The 20,356-nt window shown below is 37.6% G+C and overlaps 1 protein-coding gene across 2 annotated transcripts in view; it reads left to right on the forward strand.

The window, feature by feature from the left end:
• Positions 1-20,356, forward strand: part of DNAAF6 (dynein axonemal assembly factor 6) — a 36,632-nt gene that overhangs the window by 14,246 nt on the left and 2,030 nt on the right. For both annotated transcript variants that reach the window (XM_007090637.3, XM_042974495.1), the window contains exons 5-6: positions 1,745-1,841; positions 16,228-16,313. In XM_007090637.3, coding sequence (XP_007090699.1) covers positions 1,745-1,841; positions 16,228-16,313 — 183 coding nt within the window. The remainder of the gene's footprint in view (positions 1-1,744; positions 1,842-16,227; positions 16,314-20,356) is intronic.

Below are 20,356 nucleotides of genomic sequence, written 5' to 3' on the forward strand. Positions count from 1 at the left end.
TTCCATTTTATGCAAGTACATTTCAAAATGTCCCAATGGGTAAAGAAGAAAATGGGTAAAGAAAGTGACCAAGCAGCTCACAAAAAGAGAATCATGAGTGGCCACGTGCAAAGTAAGATGGGCCTGAGCTGAGTCACTGGCCTTGGGTAGAAATGTGAGGATCTTTATTTGAGAGAGTCTTAAAGGAATATATGGTATTCAATTAGATATAATGAATGAGAGGAAAGCCTCAGAAATGATGCTGAGGGTACCAACTAGGGTGACCAGGTGAATAGTGAGGCTATTGACTGTGATTGGGAACGAAGGGAGAGGGGAAACACTGAGTTTGGTTTTGTATGTGTGGACTGTAAGGTGCCTTTGGGACATCCAGGCAAACGTAGACAGTTGGAAAATTGTATCTGGAGATGAGGAGAAAGCAGCAGCTAGAGCAAATCCATTCGGTAGTCATGGCATGTGGATCGATACCCTTCTGTTCTGTTTTAACCTGGCTTCACCTTTGTAAATATAAGGTAAATGTTATAGTTATAGTTATAGTCTATTAAGAAAAAAGTGCCCCATATCAAATAGCTACTTATTGCTAGCCCTATTCAAACTCAGAGAAATCCCTTTTTCATTCTTGGGGATTCCTATTTGCAAGTGGTCAGAAGTTCAACATAGTCCTTTAGTCTTCCTATCCAGAGATTTACCATTTCTTCATAAGGGTAGAATTAAATGGAATAGATCATTTGTAAGCATTTGCTTACTGCATTCCACCTAAAAAGATAAGGTCTATTGTGGCTGGGTGCTTCTAGAAACCATCCTGTCCCTAGGGGCCCTAATTTGGGGACAAAGAAAGATTTGTGAATTGTCATGGGTGAGGTGAAATGTCAGGAAAATCTTTCACTGAACTAAGAACTCTGTAGGCCTAGGGGCACCTGGGTGGCTCAGTTGGTTAAGTGTCCAACTTCGGCTCAGGTCATGATCTTGCAGTTCGTGAGTTCAAGCCCCATGACAGGCTCAGTGCTGGCAGCTCAGAGTCTGGAGCCTGCTTTGGATTCTGTGTCTCCCTCTTTCTCTGCCCCTCCCCTGCTCATGCTCTCTCTCTCTCTCAAAAATAAATAAGCATTAAAAATTAAAAAAATAGAACTTTGTAGGCCTAGATTGTAAACACTGCAATGTAGTTGTGCTGACTGCATTACCAGTGTTTCCATTGTAGAATTTTAGAGGCAAAAAAGATTATAAAGGTCATTGAGTTCAAACCTACCCTTCTCCCCACGACTTTGTGACTTGACCAAGGTCACACAGTTAATGACAGAAAAAGTACTAAACCTGGACTTTCTAACTCTACTCTGTGGCTTCAATTTAGCAGAGGAGGATTTTTATCTATTCATCAAACCCTGGGTTATGGGCCTACTATTTTTCTGAGCCATCGTTTTCCAGGAAGAAAAAAAAGAACTTTTTTTTCCCTTCTACTTTTAATCGTCTTAGAAGTTCCCTTAACCCATTTTATTTGTATAGCTCTAAAACAGTTAAGGTTAATTTTTCGAAAATAAGTAGATACAATATAAATCCTGATTTACAGCGTTAGGTATTTTTGACTGTATTTCTAGACTTCTATTTCTTTATGTTCTGCTATATGCCCGAAAAACTGTCAGAACTTTATTTTTTGTAATAGCATGTCCTCGTAGTTTCTAGTTTTTTTGCCCTGTGAGAAAATTGCTCTTTCTTTTGAGTCTCTGTATCATTGACTCCTTTTTTTTTCCAGGTATGAGATTATATTCAAACAGCAGGTGGGAACTGAGGATATGTTCCTAGGATTTTCGAGAAAAGACTCTTCAACAGCATGTTGTGAAGATCTAGTGGTGAGCTTCTCTCCATTTTCCATATGACCATTATGGCTAAATTGACTGACTGTTTTACACATAATACCATAGGCAAGGTAGTAAACTCTTTAAAAATAGTGGTTGCTATATTTTAGGCACTAATGGAATAATGGGATTGATAGTTTAAAATTGGTAAACATGTACAAAATAAACTCCATTTACACATATGGGTAAGATTTACAAATAAACATAGTAGAATCATATGACATAATACACTATTTCTAGCCCTATTAAAACTCCCATTTGGGACGCCTGTGTAGCTTAGTTAATTGAGCATATGACTCTTGTTTAAGGCTTAGGTCATGATCCCAGGGTCGTGGGATCAAGCCCCACATCAGGCTCCGTGCTGAGCATGGAGCCTACTTAAGATTCTCTCTCTCTGCCCCTCCCCCCCCATGCTCTCTCTCTAAACAAAACAAAACAAAACAAAACAAAACAAAACAAAACAAAAACCTACTCATTCCGATTGGACTGAATTTTCTTTCATCCTAGTTCTGTTCAATGAATGCCATCTGATTGGTTATTAACTTATGATGAGTTGATGGCAACCAGAATGAAATCTTTCCTTCCCTGAATCTCTCTTACTTCTTCTAATGACTCAGCTTACAATGGTGAGATTTAAAAAGGGACTTTTTCTTAAATTTTGGATCTGAGCTTCTGATTTAAAACTCTAAAAAGATGTCTACAATGTTACTTGACTCCCTTATCCAAATGATTCTATTTCTATGTAATAATAATAACAATACCAATGACATCAATGAGATCACCTTACTTTTGCTTATATGAGCCTCATAATGATCTTGTTGAAAAGTCTGGACCTACCTAAAAGTGTGGAATGCAACTCTTTTTGGTAGCATATACTAGTAATTCTGGTTTGGAGAATTTTTTTCCCTAAGATCAGGGACTGTACATATATTTTTCCCCCTCTCTCATAATACTCTACATTATAGAGTACTGAGGTGCCCATTGGAGATGCTTAATATTTTTTCCTTAAGCAAATGATAAATGGTATCTCTCTGTTGCATGAACTTCAGGTTTTCTCTTATTAGCAAAATCTAAGACATTCAATTGAATCAAGTAACATAATGGGAATAGCGAGTTTAAGTACCTCAGGAGATTTTTCACATTCTAATGAGTTAAGGTTTCAAGTGATCTTGAAGTAATTAGCTCCCAGGGTTTTACCAGTAATATCCCAATTCCTCTCTTTTAAATAAATGTAAAATAACATTTTTGATGTCTAGTATTGAGGATTGCTATAAACTCTGGAGGAATTCCAGGCCCTAAGTAAATAACTGTTGTGAGCCTTTCCATTTCTCTCCTGTAAAACGCTACTAGTATTAATAATAAAGGTATCCTGAATGAAGACTTTTGGAACTCAAATTGTACCTCAGAGTACTATACAATTTATGTAAAACTCAACAAGTATAAGCAGAAGAAGACCTGATCTCTTCCTTTAATCAACTTCTAATTGACTGGGGAGACAGCACTAACATAAATGAAATCATCTTATTATTAACAATGAAACTCAGTGTTGACAGTTTTAAGTCTACCAGGAGATTAGAAGGTTTGGCTAAGGCACAGATAGCAATGAATGGAAGCCGCATGAAATATTTGTTGGTGCTATGGTACCTCACCATATGTATACTGTTCTTTTTCTCTTTCTTTTCATACATTCAGTCTTTAAACACTTAGTGAGTACCATTGCATACCAGGCACTGTTCTAAGTACTGGGATACAAGGATAGATAAGATACAGTCATTGCCCTCAAGGAATTTATAGTAAAGGGGATGGACAACTAACAAATCATTGCAATCCAATATGGTAAGTACATATTTAGAGGCATATACCAGGTACATGGTGACATAAAGTGGAAAGAGATCAACACCCGGTGGACAGGATTTTTCCAGTGGGCAACATTCCAAGAAGGGCATTCCAAGCAGAGGTAAGGCACATGGGAAGGTATCTAGGCATGAAATAGCCTGGCCTATTTGAGTAAGCTGTGCGTATAAGAATAATAAAGAATAATTGTGGACAGTGGTGTACTGGTAAGCTGACTCTCAAAAAAGAGGAAAAAAAATCCCTGATTTGTAGCTTAAATTTTATCCTATAAGCACGTTAATGGTGATATCCACTATCGTTGCTTAACCCCACTGGTAAGACTTGGACTGAAGAGGTTGTCGACTGCATCTCAAGTATTTCTTCCTCAAATGTATAAGCTTATTATTCCTGTTGATAATATAGCATTTTCTCAGATCTAAGACATCATCAAATTGTAATCATGCCACTTACTTAATACAAAAAGGAGCAATAAGTATACTACCACGTTAAATGTACACATTGGTTGTGTGATGCATCCCAGTATCAGAAACACTAAAATGTGGGGGGAATTACACCTTAGAATTGGCCAAATTTCTTATTTGGGGGCTGGACCTGGTCTCTATATAACAATCCAAACCAGAGACTTCAAAAAGAAGACCTCTGTTCAAGCTGAAGAGGATAGTAACACAAACAATCTGTTTAAGTACAAGAAGGGATTTGGGATCTAAAAATTCAGGAGGACCTGGGATTTATACCTGGGACGCAGGGCTAGTTCAATATCTGCAAAACAATTAACATGATTCATCACGTCAATAGAAGAAAGGACAAGAACCATATGATCCTCTCAATAGACGCAGAGAAAGCATTAGACAAAATACAGCATCCTTTCTTGATAAAAACCCTCAAGAAAGTAGGGATAGAAGGATCATACCTCGAGATGATAAAAGCCATATACGAGCGACCCAACACTAATATCATCCTCAATGGGGAAAAACTGAGAGCTTTCCCCCTAAGGTCAGGAACAAGACAGGGATGTCCACTCTCGCCACTGTTATTCAACATAGTATTGGAAGTCTTAGCCTCTGCAATCAGACAACACAAAGAAATAAAAGGCATCTAAATTGGCCAGGAGGAGGTCAAACTTTCACTATTCGCAGAGGACATGATACTCTATATGGAAAACCCAAAAGATTCAACCAAAAAACTGCTGGAACTGATTCATGAATTCAGCAAAGTTGCAGGATATAAAATCAATGCACAGAAATCGGTTGCATTTTTGTACACCAACAATGAAGCAACAGAAAGAGAGATCAAGGAATCGATCCCATTTACCATTGCACCAAAAACCATAAAATACCTAGGAATAAATCTAACCAAAGAGGTGAAAAATCTATACACTGAAAACTATAGAAAGCTGATGAAAGAAATTGAAGAAGACACAAAGAAATGGGAAAAGATTCCATGCTTCTGGATAGGAAGAACGAATATTGTTAAAATGTCGATACTACCTAAAGCAATCTACATATTCAATGTGATCCCTATCAAAGTAACACCAGCATTCTTCACAGAGCTAGACCAAATAATCCTAAAATTTTTATGGAACCAGAAAAGACCCCAAATAGCCAAAGCAATTTTGAAAAAGAAAACCAAAGCAGGAGGCATCACAATCCCAGACTTCAAGCTATACTACAAAGCTGTAATCATCAAGACAGTATGGTACTGGCACAAGAACAGATACTCAGATCTATGGAATAGAATAGAGAACCCAGAAATGGACCCACAAACGTATGGCCAACTAATCTTGACAAAGCAGGAAAGAATATCCAATGGAATAAAGACAGTCTCTTCAGCAAGTGGTGCTGGGAAAACTGGACAGCGACATGCAGAAGAATGAACCTGGACCACTTTCTTACACCATACACAAAAATAAACTCAAAATGGATGAAAGACCTCAATGTAAGACAGGAAGCCATCAAAATCCTCGAGGAGAAAGCAGGCAAAAACCTCTTTGATCTTGCCTGCAGCAATTTCTTACTCAACACATCTCCAGAGGCAAGGGAAACAAAAGCAAAAATGAACTACTGGGACCTCATCAAAATAAAAAGCTTCTGCACAGCGAAAGAAACAATCAGCAACCTAAAAGGCAACCAACAAAATGGGAGAAGATATTTGCAAATGACATATCAGATAAAGGGTTAGTATCCAAAATCTACAAAGAACTTATCAAACTCAACACCCAAAAAACAAATAATCCAGTGAAGAAATGGGCAAAAGACATGAATAGACACTTCTCCAAAGAAGACATCCAGATGGCCAACCGACACATGAAAAAATGCTCAATATCACTGATCATCAGGGAAATACAAATCAAAACCGCAATGAGATACACCTTACACCTGTCAGAATGGCTAACATTAACAGCTCAGGCAACAACAGATGTTGGGGAGGATGTGGAGAAAGAGGATCTCTTTTGCATTGCTGGTGGGAATGCAAGCTGGTGCAGCCACTCTGGAAAACAGTATGGAGGTTGCTCAAAAAACTAAAAATAGAACTACCCTACGACCCAGCAAGTGCACTACTAGGCATTTATCCAAGGGATACAGGTGTGCTGTTTTGAAGAGACACATGCATCCCCATGTTTATAGCAGCATTATCAACAATAGCCAAAGTATGGAAAGAGCCCAAATGTCCATCGATGGATGAATGGATAAAGAAGATGTGGTACACACACACACACACACACACACACACACACACACACACAATGGAGTATTACTCAGCAATCAAAAATAATGAAATCTTGCCATTTGCAACTACGTGGATGGAACTGGAGGGTATTATGCTAAGTGAAATTAGTCAGAGAAAGACAAAAACCATATGACTTCATGCATATGAAGACTTTAAGAGACAAAACAGATGAACATAAGGGAAGGGAAAGAAAAATAATATAAAAACAGGGAGGGGGGACAAAACAAAAGAGACTCATAAATATGGAGAACAAACTGAGGGTTGCTGGGGGGGTTGTGGGAGGGGGGATGGGCTAAATGGGTAAGTGGCATTAAGGAATCTACTGAAATCATTGTTTCACTATATACTAACTAATTTGGATGTAAATTTTAAAAAAATAAAAAATAAAGTTAAATAAAAAAAAAAAATCACGAGGACCACCCCTTCCTTTACCCTCTCCAGCCTCCAAATAAGAAAATAAGATTTATGAGTCTTAAAGCAATTGTCCTAAACAAAATTCTCAGTTAGGAATATGCATGTCTTCAGCAAACCTTTCATTCTTTCCTTCTAACCCCAAGCCAAGGAGCTCCATTATCCAAATCATGCCTGCTGCTCCACTCCCCGACTTCATAGCTACCAAGCTTCCTTGCCTTAATCTGTATTTAGGCATTTAATGTTTTAAGCAAAAATTGTATGTGTTTAAAGCGAAGTGTACATGATGATATGATACATGTATACATAGTGAAATTACTGTAGTCAAGCTAATTAACATATCCTGTCCTCACCCACTTAGCATTGTGTGTGCGTGCATTATGTGTGTGTATATGTGTGTGTGTTTGTGTGTGTGTGCGCGTGTGTGGTTGAGAGTACCTGAAATCTACTCTCTTAGCAGATACCCAGTATTCAATATGGTATTAGTAATTATAGTCATCATGCTGTACATTAATTTTACAGCTACATCTAGGTCTGCAGGTTTTTTTTTTGTTTTTAGCTGCCAACCATTTACTTCAAACAAAATTCTATGAGAAAACCCAACATATAAAACACATAAAAGTACCCCTGCCTTGGTTAAAAGGGTACTATCACCCATGAGACAGCTCCTAGGAGAAAAACTGGGCCTCTTTGGAACATGGTTTAAAAGATGCTTATCTAGGCTTTTCTCCTTGTAGTACAGTTGAGAAAATAAGGTCAAGCTTGCAAGGTATCAAATACTCATATAAATTAATGGAAGAATAATAAGAGAGCCAGAAGGCTTTTTCCTCCTAGGTAACACTATGTTTTTCTTTAAGCCTCATGAGTATAATGCCTCTGTCTTGTTCTATTTTACTTTATTATTTTTAATTTTCTCTTTTGTTCTCTATACTTTCCATCCATTCCCACAAGCATCCCACTATCAGGGGTTTGATATATATCCTTGAATACGTATTTACCATTGTTTGCTATGTTTTTTTTTTAATGTTTACTTGTTTGTTTTGAGAGAAAGATAGAGACCGAGCCAGGGAGAGGCAGAAAGAGAGAGAAGGAGACAGAATCCCAAGCAGCTTCCGCGCTGTCACTGCAGAGCCTGATGCAGGGCTCGGACCCACAAACCATGAGATCATGATCCGAGCTGAGATCAAGAGTCTGATGCTTAACTGAGCCACCCAGGAGCCCTGCTATATTTTTTAATTTAACAAATACTTGTTGAACACTTGCCATAGGCCAGATACTCAGTATATAGTGTTGAACAAAATAGATAAGTTTCTCCTTTTTAACGAGCTTACTGTCAAGACATCAAGTAGTCCATAAGCAGCAGCAGACTTCCATAGATCCATCCAATAAGGAAACAGTGAGTCCCAATGCATATAGTTGATTATTTACACAGGCAGCATAAGCAAGATCAGTATAGTGTCATCTCCCTTTGCCCCACAGGACAGCATCAAACTAAAGTGGCCAGACGACAGGTGACACGGACAGTAGGACACTCTGTTGCTGAAGAGCAAACTCTAGACTGTAGCTGAACTATTTTATAGCCTGCATCTATAGCCAAGAGAAGGGAGACAGAAAGCCCTTCTGCCTTATGGGAACCAGGGAGTAGGGTGAGAAACGGCCTCCCACAAGATAAGGAGCCTCCCACAAGGTAGAAAGACAGATAGGAAACAGACTTGAGGCAACTCCTCACAAGACTGTCTATCTTCCCACGTTCCAAGAGGATCACAGGATGTCCTGCCAAGGCTTGGGGCAGGCTGTAGTTGAATCTTGCATATGTGGCCTATGGGGATAGTGCAAGGTCACTGGGGTGCCATGGCAGAGCCATCTCCCTACATTCACAGTCTACAAATAAACGTTTTTAACCAGATTGTTTTCACTTAACATGAAATAATAATAATAATAGCAAAGCAATTTGTATAATGCTTACTATGTGTTAGGCATTTCTCTGCAAACTTTGCATATAGCAAATCATCAATCCCTGCGTTGACCCTATGAAATAGGTGCTCTTATTTTCATTTTACAGATGAGGTTGCTGAAGCACAAAGAACTTAAGTGGCTTGCTTAAGGTCACACACTTAGAATCTGGTAGAACTATGATTTGAACCCAAACAATTTGAATTTGATAGAAGTCTGTACAAAGTGATATGGGTGCAAAGAAGTAGTCCAAGCAGACTTCACAATACAGGTGGCATTTTGCCTGGACATTTGTTTTTTTGTTTTTGTTTTTTTTTGCTTTGTTTTGTTTTTTAGCGATAAGAATTTATTTATTTATTTATTTATTTATTTATTTATTTATTTATAATATATGAAATTTATTGTCAAATTGGTTTCCATACAACACCCAATGCTCATCCCAAAAGATGCCCTCCTCAATACCCATCCCCCACCCTCCTTTCCCTCCCACCCCCCATCAACCCTCAGTTTGTTCTCAGTTTTTAAGAGTTTCTTATGCTTTGGCTCTCTCCCACTCTAACCTCTTTTTTTTTCCTTCCCCTCCCCCATGGGTTTCTGTTAAGTTTCTCAGGATCCACATAAGAGTGAAACCATATGGTATCTGTCTTTCTTTGTATGGCTTATTTCACTTAGCATCACACTTTCCAGTTCCATTCACGTTGCTACAAAGGGCCATATTTCGTTTTTTCTCATTGCCATGTAGTACTCCATTGTGTATATAAACCACAATTTCTTTATCCATTCATCAGTTGATGGACATTTAGGCTCTTTCCATAATTTGGCTATTGTTGAGAGTGCTGCTATAAACATTGGGGTACAAGTGCCCCTATGCATCAGTACTCCTGTATCCCTTGGGTAAATTCCTAGCAGTGCTATTGCTGGGTCATAGGGTAGGTCTATTTTTAATTTTCTGAGGAACCTCCATACTGTTTTCCAGAGCGGCTGCACCAATTTGCATTCCCACCAACAGTGCAAGAGGGTTCCTGTTTCTCCACATCCTCTCCAGCATCTATAGTCTCCTGATTTGTTCATTTTAGCCACTCTGACTGGCGTGAGGTGATATCTGAGTGTGGTTTTGATTTGTATTTCCCTGATGAGGAGCGATGTTGAGCATCTTTTCATGTGCTTGTTGGCCATCTAGATGTCTTCTTTAGAGAAGTGTCTATTCATGTTTTCTGCCCATTTCTTCACTGCATTATTTGTTTTTCGGGTGTGGAGTTTGGTGAACTCTTTATAGGTTTTGGATACTAGCCTTTTGTCCAATATGTCATTTGCAAATATCTTTTCCCATTCCGTTGGCTGCCTTTTAGTTTTGTTGATTGTTTCCTTTGCTGTGCAGAAGCTTTTTATCTTCATGAGGTCCCAATACTTCATTTTTGCTTTTAATTCCCTTGCCTTTGGGGATGTGTCAAGTAAGAAATTGCTGCGGCTGAGATCAGAGAGGTCTTTTCCTGCTTTCTCCTCTAGGGTTTTGATGGATTCCTGTCTCACATTCAGGTCCTTTATCCATTTTGAGTTTATTTTTGTGAATGGTGTAAGAAAGTGGTCTAGTTTCAACCTTCTGCATGTTGCTGTCCAGTTCTCCCAGTACCATTTGTTGAAGAGACTGTCTTTTTTCCATTGAATATTCTTTCCTGCTTTGTCAAAGATTAGTTAGCCATACTTTTGTGGGTGTAGTTCTGGGGTTTCTATTCTATTCCATTGGTCTATGTGTCTGTTTTTGTGCCAATACCATGCTGTCTTGATGATGACAGCTTTGTAGTAGAGGCTAAAGTCTGGGATTGTGATGCCTCCTGCTTTGGTCTTCTTCAAAATTACTTTGGCTATTCGGGGCCTTTTGTGGTTCCATATGAATTTTAGGATTGCTTGTTCTAGTTTTGAGAAGAATGCTGGTGCAATTTTGATTGGGATTGCATTGAATGTGTAGATAGCTTTGGGTAGTATTGACATTTTAACAATATTTGTTCTTCCAATCCATGAGCACGGAATGTTTTTCCATTTCTTTGTATCTTCTTCAATTTCCTTCATAAGCTTTCTATAGTTTTCAGCAGTTGGATCTTTTACATCTTCGGTTAGGTTTATTCCTAGGTATTTTATGCTTCTTGGTGCAATTGTGAATGGGATCAGTTTATTTGTCTTTCTGTTGCTTCATTATTATTATATAAGAATGCAACTGATTTCTGTACATTGATTTTGTATCCTGCAACTTTGCTGAATTCATGTATCAGTTCTAGCAGACTTTTGGTGGAGTCTATCGGATTTTCCATGTATAATATCATGTCATCTGCAAAAAGTGAAAGCTTGACTTCATCTTTGCCAATTTTGATGCCTTTGATTTCCTTTTGTTGTCTGATTGCTGATGCTAGAACTTCCAACACTATGTTAAACAACAGCGGTGAGAGTGGACATCCCTGTTGTGTTCCTGATCTCAGGGGGAAAGCTCTCAGATTTTCCCCATTGAGGATGATATTAGCTGTGAGCTTTTCATAAATGGCTTTTATGATGTTTAAGTATGTCCCTTCTACCCCGACTTTCTCGAGGGTTTTTATTAAGAAAGGATGCTGAATTTTGTCAAATGCTTTTTCTGCATTGATTGACAGGATCATATAGTTCTTATCTTTTCTTTTATTAATGTGATGTATCACGTTGATTGATTTGTGAATGTGGAAGCAGCCCTGCATCCCAGGAATGAATCCCACTTGACCATGGTGAATAATTCTTTTTATAAGCTGTTGAATTCGATTTGCTAGTATCTTATTGAGAATTTTTGCATCCATATTCATTAGGGATATTGGCCTGTAGTTCTCTTTTTTTACTGGGTCTCTGTCTGGTTTAGGAATCAAAGTAATACTGGCTTCATAGAATAAGTCTGGAAGTTTTCCTTCCCTTTCTGTTTTTTGGAATAGCTTGAGAAGGATAGGTATTATCTCTGCTTTAAATGTCTGGTAGAACTCCCCAGGGAAGCCATCTGGTCCTGGACTCTTATTTGTTGGGAGATTTTTGATAACTGATTCAATTTCTTCTCTGGTTATGGGTCTGTTCAAGCTTTCTATTTCTTCCTGATTTAGTTTTGGAAGCGTGTGGGTGTTTAGGAATTTGTCCATATCTTCCAGGTTGTCCAGTTTGTTGGTATATAATTTTTCATAGTATTCCCTGATAATTGCTTATATTTCTGAAGGATTGGTTGTAATAATTCTATTTTCGTTCATGATTTTATCTATTTGGGTCATCTCCCTTTTCTTTTTGAGAAGCCTGGCTAGAGGTTTATCAATTTTGTTTATTTTTTCAAAAAACCAACTCTTGGTTTCATTGATCTGCTCTACAGTTTTTTTAGATTTTATATTGTTTATTTCTGCTCTGATCTTTATTATTTCTCTTCCTCTGCTGGATGCCTGGACATTTGAAGTCCATAATAGTTTGTCAGGGTGGAAAAGCTCTCCGAGAAGAGTAAGCAGCAGCATGAGCAAAGGCATAGCGCTATGAAAGCATATGATGTGTTTTGAGAGCATTTGTGATGTTCTTGGAACCCCAGAATGCACTGGCATGGAGTAATACAAGATAAAACAGAATAAGCAGCTTGGAGCTAGTTGGAAAAGCCCTTGAAGGTCATACCATGTGTTTTGGACTGATTTCGTCCCCCTGAAGTTCATATTTTGAAGCTCCAACCCCCACTGTAATGGTATTTGGAGATGGAACCTTTGAGAGGTAATTTGGTTTAGATGAGGTCACAAGGGTGGGGCCGGCATGATGATATTAGTGCGTTTATACAAAGATACCAGAGAGCTTGCTCTGCTTGGTTTCTCTCTGGGCCATGTGAGCACCCTGTGAGAAGGCAGCTTTCTGCAAGTAGAGAAGAAAGCTCTCACCAGAAACCAACCATACTCGCATGTCTGGCATGCTCAGAATTCCAGTCTGTAGTATTGTGTTATGGCAGCCCCAACAGACTAAGACACCACGAAACGTGAACTTTTGTGGGCATTAGAGTTACTAAACATCTTAAAGCCGGTGAGTTAAACAATTAGATGTGGTATTTCATAACAACTCTAGTGGCAGATTATCGTGGAGAATTTGGCAGAGATGATGGTAGGAAATGAGTGGGAGTTAGGGAGATTGGTGGTAGGAAAACCAACTGATAGACAATATCACTAATTCAGGTGAGAGAGGTAGACCCCTGGAGGGTGGCAGTAGGGATAGAGAGCAAGGTAGACATTTAAGAAGTAGTATTGATAAGATTTATTTTTTTAACGTAATTTATTGTCAAGTTAGCTAACATACAGTTTCTACAGTGTGCTCTTGGCTTCAAAAGTAGATTCCCATGATTCATTGCCTACATACAACACCCAGGGCTCATACCGACAAGTGCCCTCCTCAATATCCATCACCCATTTTCCCCTCTCCCCCGCTACCCCATCAAACCTCAGTTTGTTCTCTGCATTTAAGAGTCCTTTATGGTTTGCCTCCCTCTCTGTTTGAAACTATTTTTCCCCTTCCCTTCCCCCATGGTCTTCTGTTAAGTTTCTAGAATTCCACATATGGAAGGTTGTCAAATGAGATATGTAAGGGAGAAATAGGAGTCAAGAATTCTAGTTTGGGTGACTGGGTAAATGGTGATGACATGAATCAAGATAGGGGAATGTAAAGTGGTTTGTCTCTGGGTGGTAGTCTTAGAGATGGTTTTTATTTCTTTTTGTTCATCCGAATTTTACACTTTATTTACAATTACCATTTATTACTTCTGGAATAAGAGTAAACAGCTTTGTTTTTGGTATGGGGATCAGGAATGCAATGCAAAAGAAAGAAGACAAAGTTCTAAGAGAAATATATTAAGTTTGGGTTATATTGAGTTTGAACTGCCTATAAGAAATCTTGCTGGAAGTGTCCAAGGCTGTTAGAAATATAAATCCATGTGAAACTCAAAGACGGAGACTGGAGATGTTGATTTTCAGAATTGGTGTTATATGAGGGGTTAGAATGTACTACCACAGAGTGCTGGCTTTGCATTGGGCTTGGAATAAAGGAAAACTGATCTTAAGTAGCACATGTATGCTTGGAGAGGGGGAGGTATTGAGAGGAACACTAGGAAACTTGCAGAAATGGGACTGAGGACAGAATACATAGCCCTTGGGATGGGGTCAACATTCAGAGACAGAGTTCAAACAGAGGCACTGGAAATTCTCACTCCAGTTCCAAGCCAGGTATCAAAAACCAAGAGGAATCAGATCAATGAAGTGACGTTGACTCTGGGTCATGGCTTTAGAGATAAAAACAATGTTGACGAGAGAAGCCAAACATGTGTAATAGAAACAATGTGGCAAAGAATAGGGAACAGCCTACCCTTGAGAAATAGGGCTGACTGAAGTACCTGACCTCTTGGATGTCAGTTGGGGACCATGGAAAAAGGAACTTCAGGTGTCAAAGGTATGTAGGAAGATAGCCTGTCTTCCCCCAGAGGACTACTCGTGGTAAGAAGGGGTATGTGTGCAGTGGGGAAGTAGGTCAGTGGATTCCCATTTTCACCCATGTGTGTTGAACAGCAGATTATCTCTAAAAGCCAAAAGTAAATGGGGCTAGAGTTATTGATATTCTGCCAAATAACCCATTGTTTGTTCTAGAGGATTGGAAAAGAAGCCTGCACATAGCTTGATACTCTTTTTGAGCAATGGATATATAATATTTTGGCTCTTCTGCTTTAATGCATCCATGTTGATAAGGGGACATTCTGATGTGACCTATGAAACAAGCCATTTAGTCTGTTTCTTTTTCATTATCACCTCCTTCACAGGGTTATGAGCCTTACTCCATCTCCAAGTCTCACTGAGAATGAGGTGAGAGTCAGGGATGGGATAGGAGTCAGTCACTATCTGGCAGACACAACCAGGAGTCACATGTTTATCACATGTATTCACCTCGGAAAGGGCTACCAATCATTCTGAGCAACGTGTCTGCCTATCTTCTGAGAATCCACTTGTTTTCTGAATGGTCTGCTTCTCAAATCCTGATTTTTCTCTTAAGGTTAAAACAGTCATACTTATTTACTTCTAATGAATACATAGATTTGGCTACATGATAACTGAATGGATTCTCTTTTCCATATAAATTCTAGAGGACGGACACATTTTTTTGCAGGCTTTCTGATTATTCTAACCTTATTGGATTGGTTGCAAAATAGACTGTGTTTCAGGGAGACAGATATTTGAGCTGTAATACAATTCCTTATTATCAGCTCTAGGCAGCACAGTAAACCTTCAATTAAACTTCTAATAGTAATATAATATACATATATTTATAGTTAATATCCTAGCATTCTTTCATAATGATGGTAGGGGGTGGATACCTCCTTAAAAGTTGATCTAATTGTATATTTTTAATGTATTTCTGATTGTGAAAGTTAGATGTATTTAAATTTTTAAGTACATTTAATACATAATACATAGTGAGAGAGTTAGATGCAGAATGCACATAGGGTGAGAAGAGAGAGAGATGGGAAAGAATTTGAGATGGGCTTAAGGTCAGGTATGAAGTAAGAGTGAAAGATGTCTTATACATATTACTTGGTTAAAAAAATCAGTAATTTTACATTCCGATGATGCCATTTTGAGGAGGTTTCATCAAAATGTCTGAATCACATGTCTGGAATCCTTGAACCAGAACTGGCAGAAACTTCTGAATCCATGCAAGCAGATTGACAGATTGACAGACTGACCCTTGGAAAATGTCAATATTTGAGGGATGGATAAGGGAAGAGAACACCTGGGTTTTAAATGCTCTTGTGTATGTACCCAGGAGTGGAATTACTGGGTCCTGTGAGAATTGAGATGCGACATTTTTAAGTAAAATCTTACCAAACCAATAAATAGTCCCACTTTGTGTGTGCGTGTGTGTGGAGGCGGGGGTGGGTGTGGGGTACGTAGGGATCATGTTGTTATTTCTCTTCTTGTGTTAACGACTTTTATGGACTCCTACACTTCTCTAGGAAATGTGGAATAGGAGTTTATACCAGGATACTACAAATGGCATCACCAACCCACACCCAACATGAAAATTAACCACTTTTTATTCAAAGTGCCCATTGATATAAAGTCCATTGAAAGTCCCCAACCTTAGCAGGTGTACTAGTGTGCACCTTCAGACAATGAAAGTTACAGGCAAGGAACCTTAGTTCAATTACAGACGGTTACCCTTGGGCTGCTCATTAAACTTCTCTGTATCTCACTTTCTCCATCTATAAAATGGGGGTAATCCTGCATCTCAAGATTGTAATGAGGAAAGGGCCTAGCCATGCGCACATAGCTGGAACTTAATAAATATTAGCTCTCATTTCCCCATACTTCCCTACCCTCTTCAAATTAACTGTTCTTCAAAACAAAAGTATTTTTCTTCTCATTTTCTCTTTCAGGTTAAAATTAAACTGCCAAATACAAACCCTTCTGAAATTCAAATTGATATCCAGGAAATGATTCTTGACCTTCGCACTCCTAATAAGTGAGTAAAACTTAGAACTAGAATAATGTATTAAAATATTAATGAATCTATAATCAATATTCTTAAAGTGTACATTGTTATTTTTCATCACTCCTAAAGTTTGACAAAAAGTGAAAAAGTAAGTTATTCATTCAGATGTTTGATCTACATAATATAAATATATATGTATATGTATTTTTTGAAACACCTAAAACACCTAGTTTTTTCTGCTTTGCACCCGTACATTTGGAGTAGATTGCTACCACTAAAATACAGCCTTTGACATTTAGATACAGTTTACTTATCTGTGAGGAAAAATAACTAGAGATGAAAATCTCTTAAGTTGTAAGTCTCGCTTGTGGCTTTTTGTACAGAGATGCCATAAGAGAAGCAATATCTTTAAACTTTCTGGTTACCATGGGACTCTAAGGTTCAATTTGACTGTATCCATCTAAAAATTAACAGAAAAGTCTTGTCATCAATTCCTTAAAGCAAAAATTCTAGCAAATTGGGGTGCCTGGGTGGCCCAGTTGGCTGGATGTCTGGCTCAGGTCATGATCTCACAGCTAGTGAGTTCGAGCCCCACATCGGGCTCTGTGCTGACAGCTCAGAGCCTGGAGCCTGCTTTGGATTTTGTCTCCCTGTCTCTCTGCTCCTCTCCAGCTTATACTCTGTCTCTCTCTCTCTCAAAAATAAATAAACATTAAAAAAATTTTAAAAAATTCTAACAAATTTATCACTAGCTTCTCAAGTAGTATAGATACATTTAAAAAGAATACAGGTAATAATGGCATAATATAATTAAACATTTTGATATTTTCAAAATAGTCTTCTTATTACACAGGTTCAAATTATGTTTCCAAAATGCAACACATACAGTAAGATTCTGATACAAATGTTTATCTGAAACCTGGACAAATCAGTCCCGTCTCTCAAAAACAAGTCCATAAAGAGAAAATCAATGGAACCTGATGTGTGATAGATAAAATATCTAAATATCTCCTTGCTTGTTTCACTTTTCATCTGAAAGTATGCTAGTGAGCACACTTTGGTTGACTGCAGTGGCTCTTTCTTTGTTATTCATGAACATTTCAAACTGGGTGTGGTAAGCAGTCAGCTGCTGGCACATTTTCTTTCTTCCATTATCAGTATCAATAATCTTCCCCTGTTGATCTTAGGGTTTCAAAAAAATAAAAAGTAGATCCCTCATACAAAAGACTTCTATGTATAAACGACCCAATGTACATACATAGCTTAACCTTGATTTCTATAGTAGATGCATTTAACCCAAAATGATCTACCCATGGATATATATCAAGTACTTTCTCATTACTCATGTAATTTCAATACTATATTCTCACCAAAATTGTCTTCTGTTATAAAAATTTCATCCACTATTCCTACGATTTACTTCGAGGAGCAGTGTAATTTTTTCATTCTTATTATATATGCTTTTACTCTTCCACACAACCTCTGCAAGGAAAGTTGCTTAAATTAACAGTTAATCTTCCATGATATTGGTGCACTTGTTAAAAACACATACATATCTACACACCGTGGAGTTAATTTCCATTCTCCTAGCAGTTCTCCATCAATCAATGGCTGCTATGCTGCCATTCCAGATATCTATCAGAGCCCACCAAATGAAAGACTCACACAGAGATACTTGTCCATGTAGAATGTGGACTACACTAGAATTTTGGGATCATAATGTTCTTATATATTAAATAGTGCAGAGAGGTGCTGTCTCTTAAGAAAAAAATCATTAATTATGATAGAAGACTGAAGATAGGCTGTTATCGTTTTTGTCATTTTTCCTTAACACTTGCACATTCTTTGGAGCCACGCTATTATCTGAAATTGTGTTATTGGAAATGTGACTTGTTTTTGAGGTTATTGGTATTCACATATACTTTCTTTAGTTTCTAACTTTGACAGCATATCACACTATGTTTACTCACCCCTAGAGAGGTAAGAGAAAACCTCCTGTTCATGAATCTATAAGGCAGAACACGTGAATCTATTTTAACTGAATTGACTGGTAAGATCAGTCAAATGACAGTCAATTGCATTAGAACTATCAATAAAACCCAGATTTTTAGAATTATACAACCAAAAGAAATAAAGCAATGTCTTAACTTCTTTATTTTTAAAAAAAATCATTGTTTTTGCACGTTGATTCCCAACATGGAGTAGACAGAAAGGAGGAAAGACAGGGGAAATTGGATAATTTCCCAAGGACTTTTATCTTCATATGAGGTTTCACTATTTTTTGAAGTGTATTCTAAGAATATCATAAATGAATTCCTTGAATGTGATAGTAAAAACATATTGTAAAGACAAGTATGAATTAATTTTTGGTAGAATGCTGTTTTATTCTCATCTTTTCTGTGCTCCTTTAATTCAGACTGATTGAGAATTGACTGATACTCAAACTCAAAAGATGTTTTCAAATTGAAATACTGAATGTCAGCTCAGTAGCTATTTCTTCACTTTCTTTGAAAATAGTTATGTCTCCAATAGAAAACGTTTAAAAAGTCATGTTTTTTAAACCCAAATATTTATTTTTTAATTTAAATTTTGTTAGTTAATATACAGTGCAATATTGATCTCAGGAGTAGAATTCAGTGATTTCATCACTTACATACAACACCCAGTGCTCATCACAACAAGGGCCCCCCTTAGTCCCCATCACCCATCTAGCTAATCTCCCACCCACCTCCTTCCATCAACCCTTAGTTTTTTCTCTATCATTAAAAGTTTCTTGTTAACTAACCCAGAGATAAAATCATTTATTAACTACATAAAATAAAAACTACATTATGTGAATATGCACAGAACAAGGTTGTCCTGTATTTAAATCTCTTGCAAGGAACATCAACTTGACTTTGCTAGTATAAATGTAAGGTTGTAAGTCTCTAGAGTTCACTTGTATAGATAATTCTTTTGTCTTTACTTTCATATATTATCATTCACTTTTAAACAATTTCTAATGAAAAGTAACACTGGATAAACATTTGATCAGTGCCTAAACTGTAGCTTCTTAAAAGCAAGTATACTATCAATGTAAAGGCAGAGGGATTGAGTTTAAATGTTTATTCATATTTGATAGTACTAATGTGTTGTAGGTACTCAAATGTTATTTTGCTTTTCATTCATTTATGTATTCACTCAACAAACATTCATAAAGTCTCCTGCTACAACTGGGGGGGCATGAAGATAAGATATAGTCCTGTCCTTCAATGAATTGTACATGGATAAGTATTTGTAGAATTTTATTTTATTTATATATAAATCTCAATCCAGATATCAGGCAGTAAAACAGACTAGACAAAAATACTTCCCTTCTCCTAAGAGCCTAAATAAGTTGCACAGTTTCTGTTCAAAATTTTAGTATTTGAAGCCATACTACTAAGGACTAGCCAGGAATGCAGGCATAGATGGATCATTCCAATGGCCACTGTCTCTGCTGAATTTGTTTCTCTCTGAACAGAGAAGTGCACATTATCACTGGAACTCCTTCTTCAGCTGATTTATAGTTGTCTTTTAGTGCAATGAAGCTACCACCACTGAGCTTTGCTTTATTTTTAAAGTGAATATATTATCATTTGTAGAATAAGGGATAAAGCAAATCTAACTCCAGCTCAAACTATATTGTAAACAACTTTAAAAAGATGGACTCTAAACACTTTTTGCACCCACTTTTTTGAGATGCCAAATATTACATGATATATTAAAATACACCATGAGGGGCACCTGGGTAGCTCAGTTGGTTAAGTGCCCAACTTGGACTCAGGTCGGGATCTCAAAGTTCATAAGTTCAAGCCCCACGTCGGGCTCTGTGCTGACAGCTTAGAGCCTGGAGCCTGCTTTGGATTCTGTGTCTCCCTCTTTCTCTGCCCCTCCCCCTCTCACACTCTGTCTCTCTCTCTGAAAAATAAACACACATTAAAATTTTTTTTAATTTGAAATAAATACATCATGATATCATTACTTCTGGTGGAGAGAGATGTTTTTCCTACTACAAGTATCTGGAATAGAACAAGAGTAACAGGAAATTTCTC

The sequence above is a fragment of the Panthera tigris genome, chromosome X (assembly GCF_018350195.1).
Source record: "Panthera tigris isolate Pti1 chromosome X, P.tigris_Pti1_mat1.1, whole genome shotgun sequence".
Lineage (NCBI taxonomy): Eukaryota > Metazoa > Chordata > Mammalia > Carnivora > Felidae > Panthera > Panthera tigris.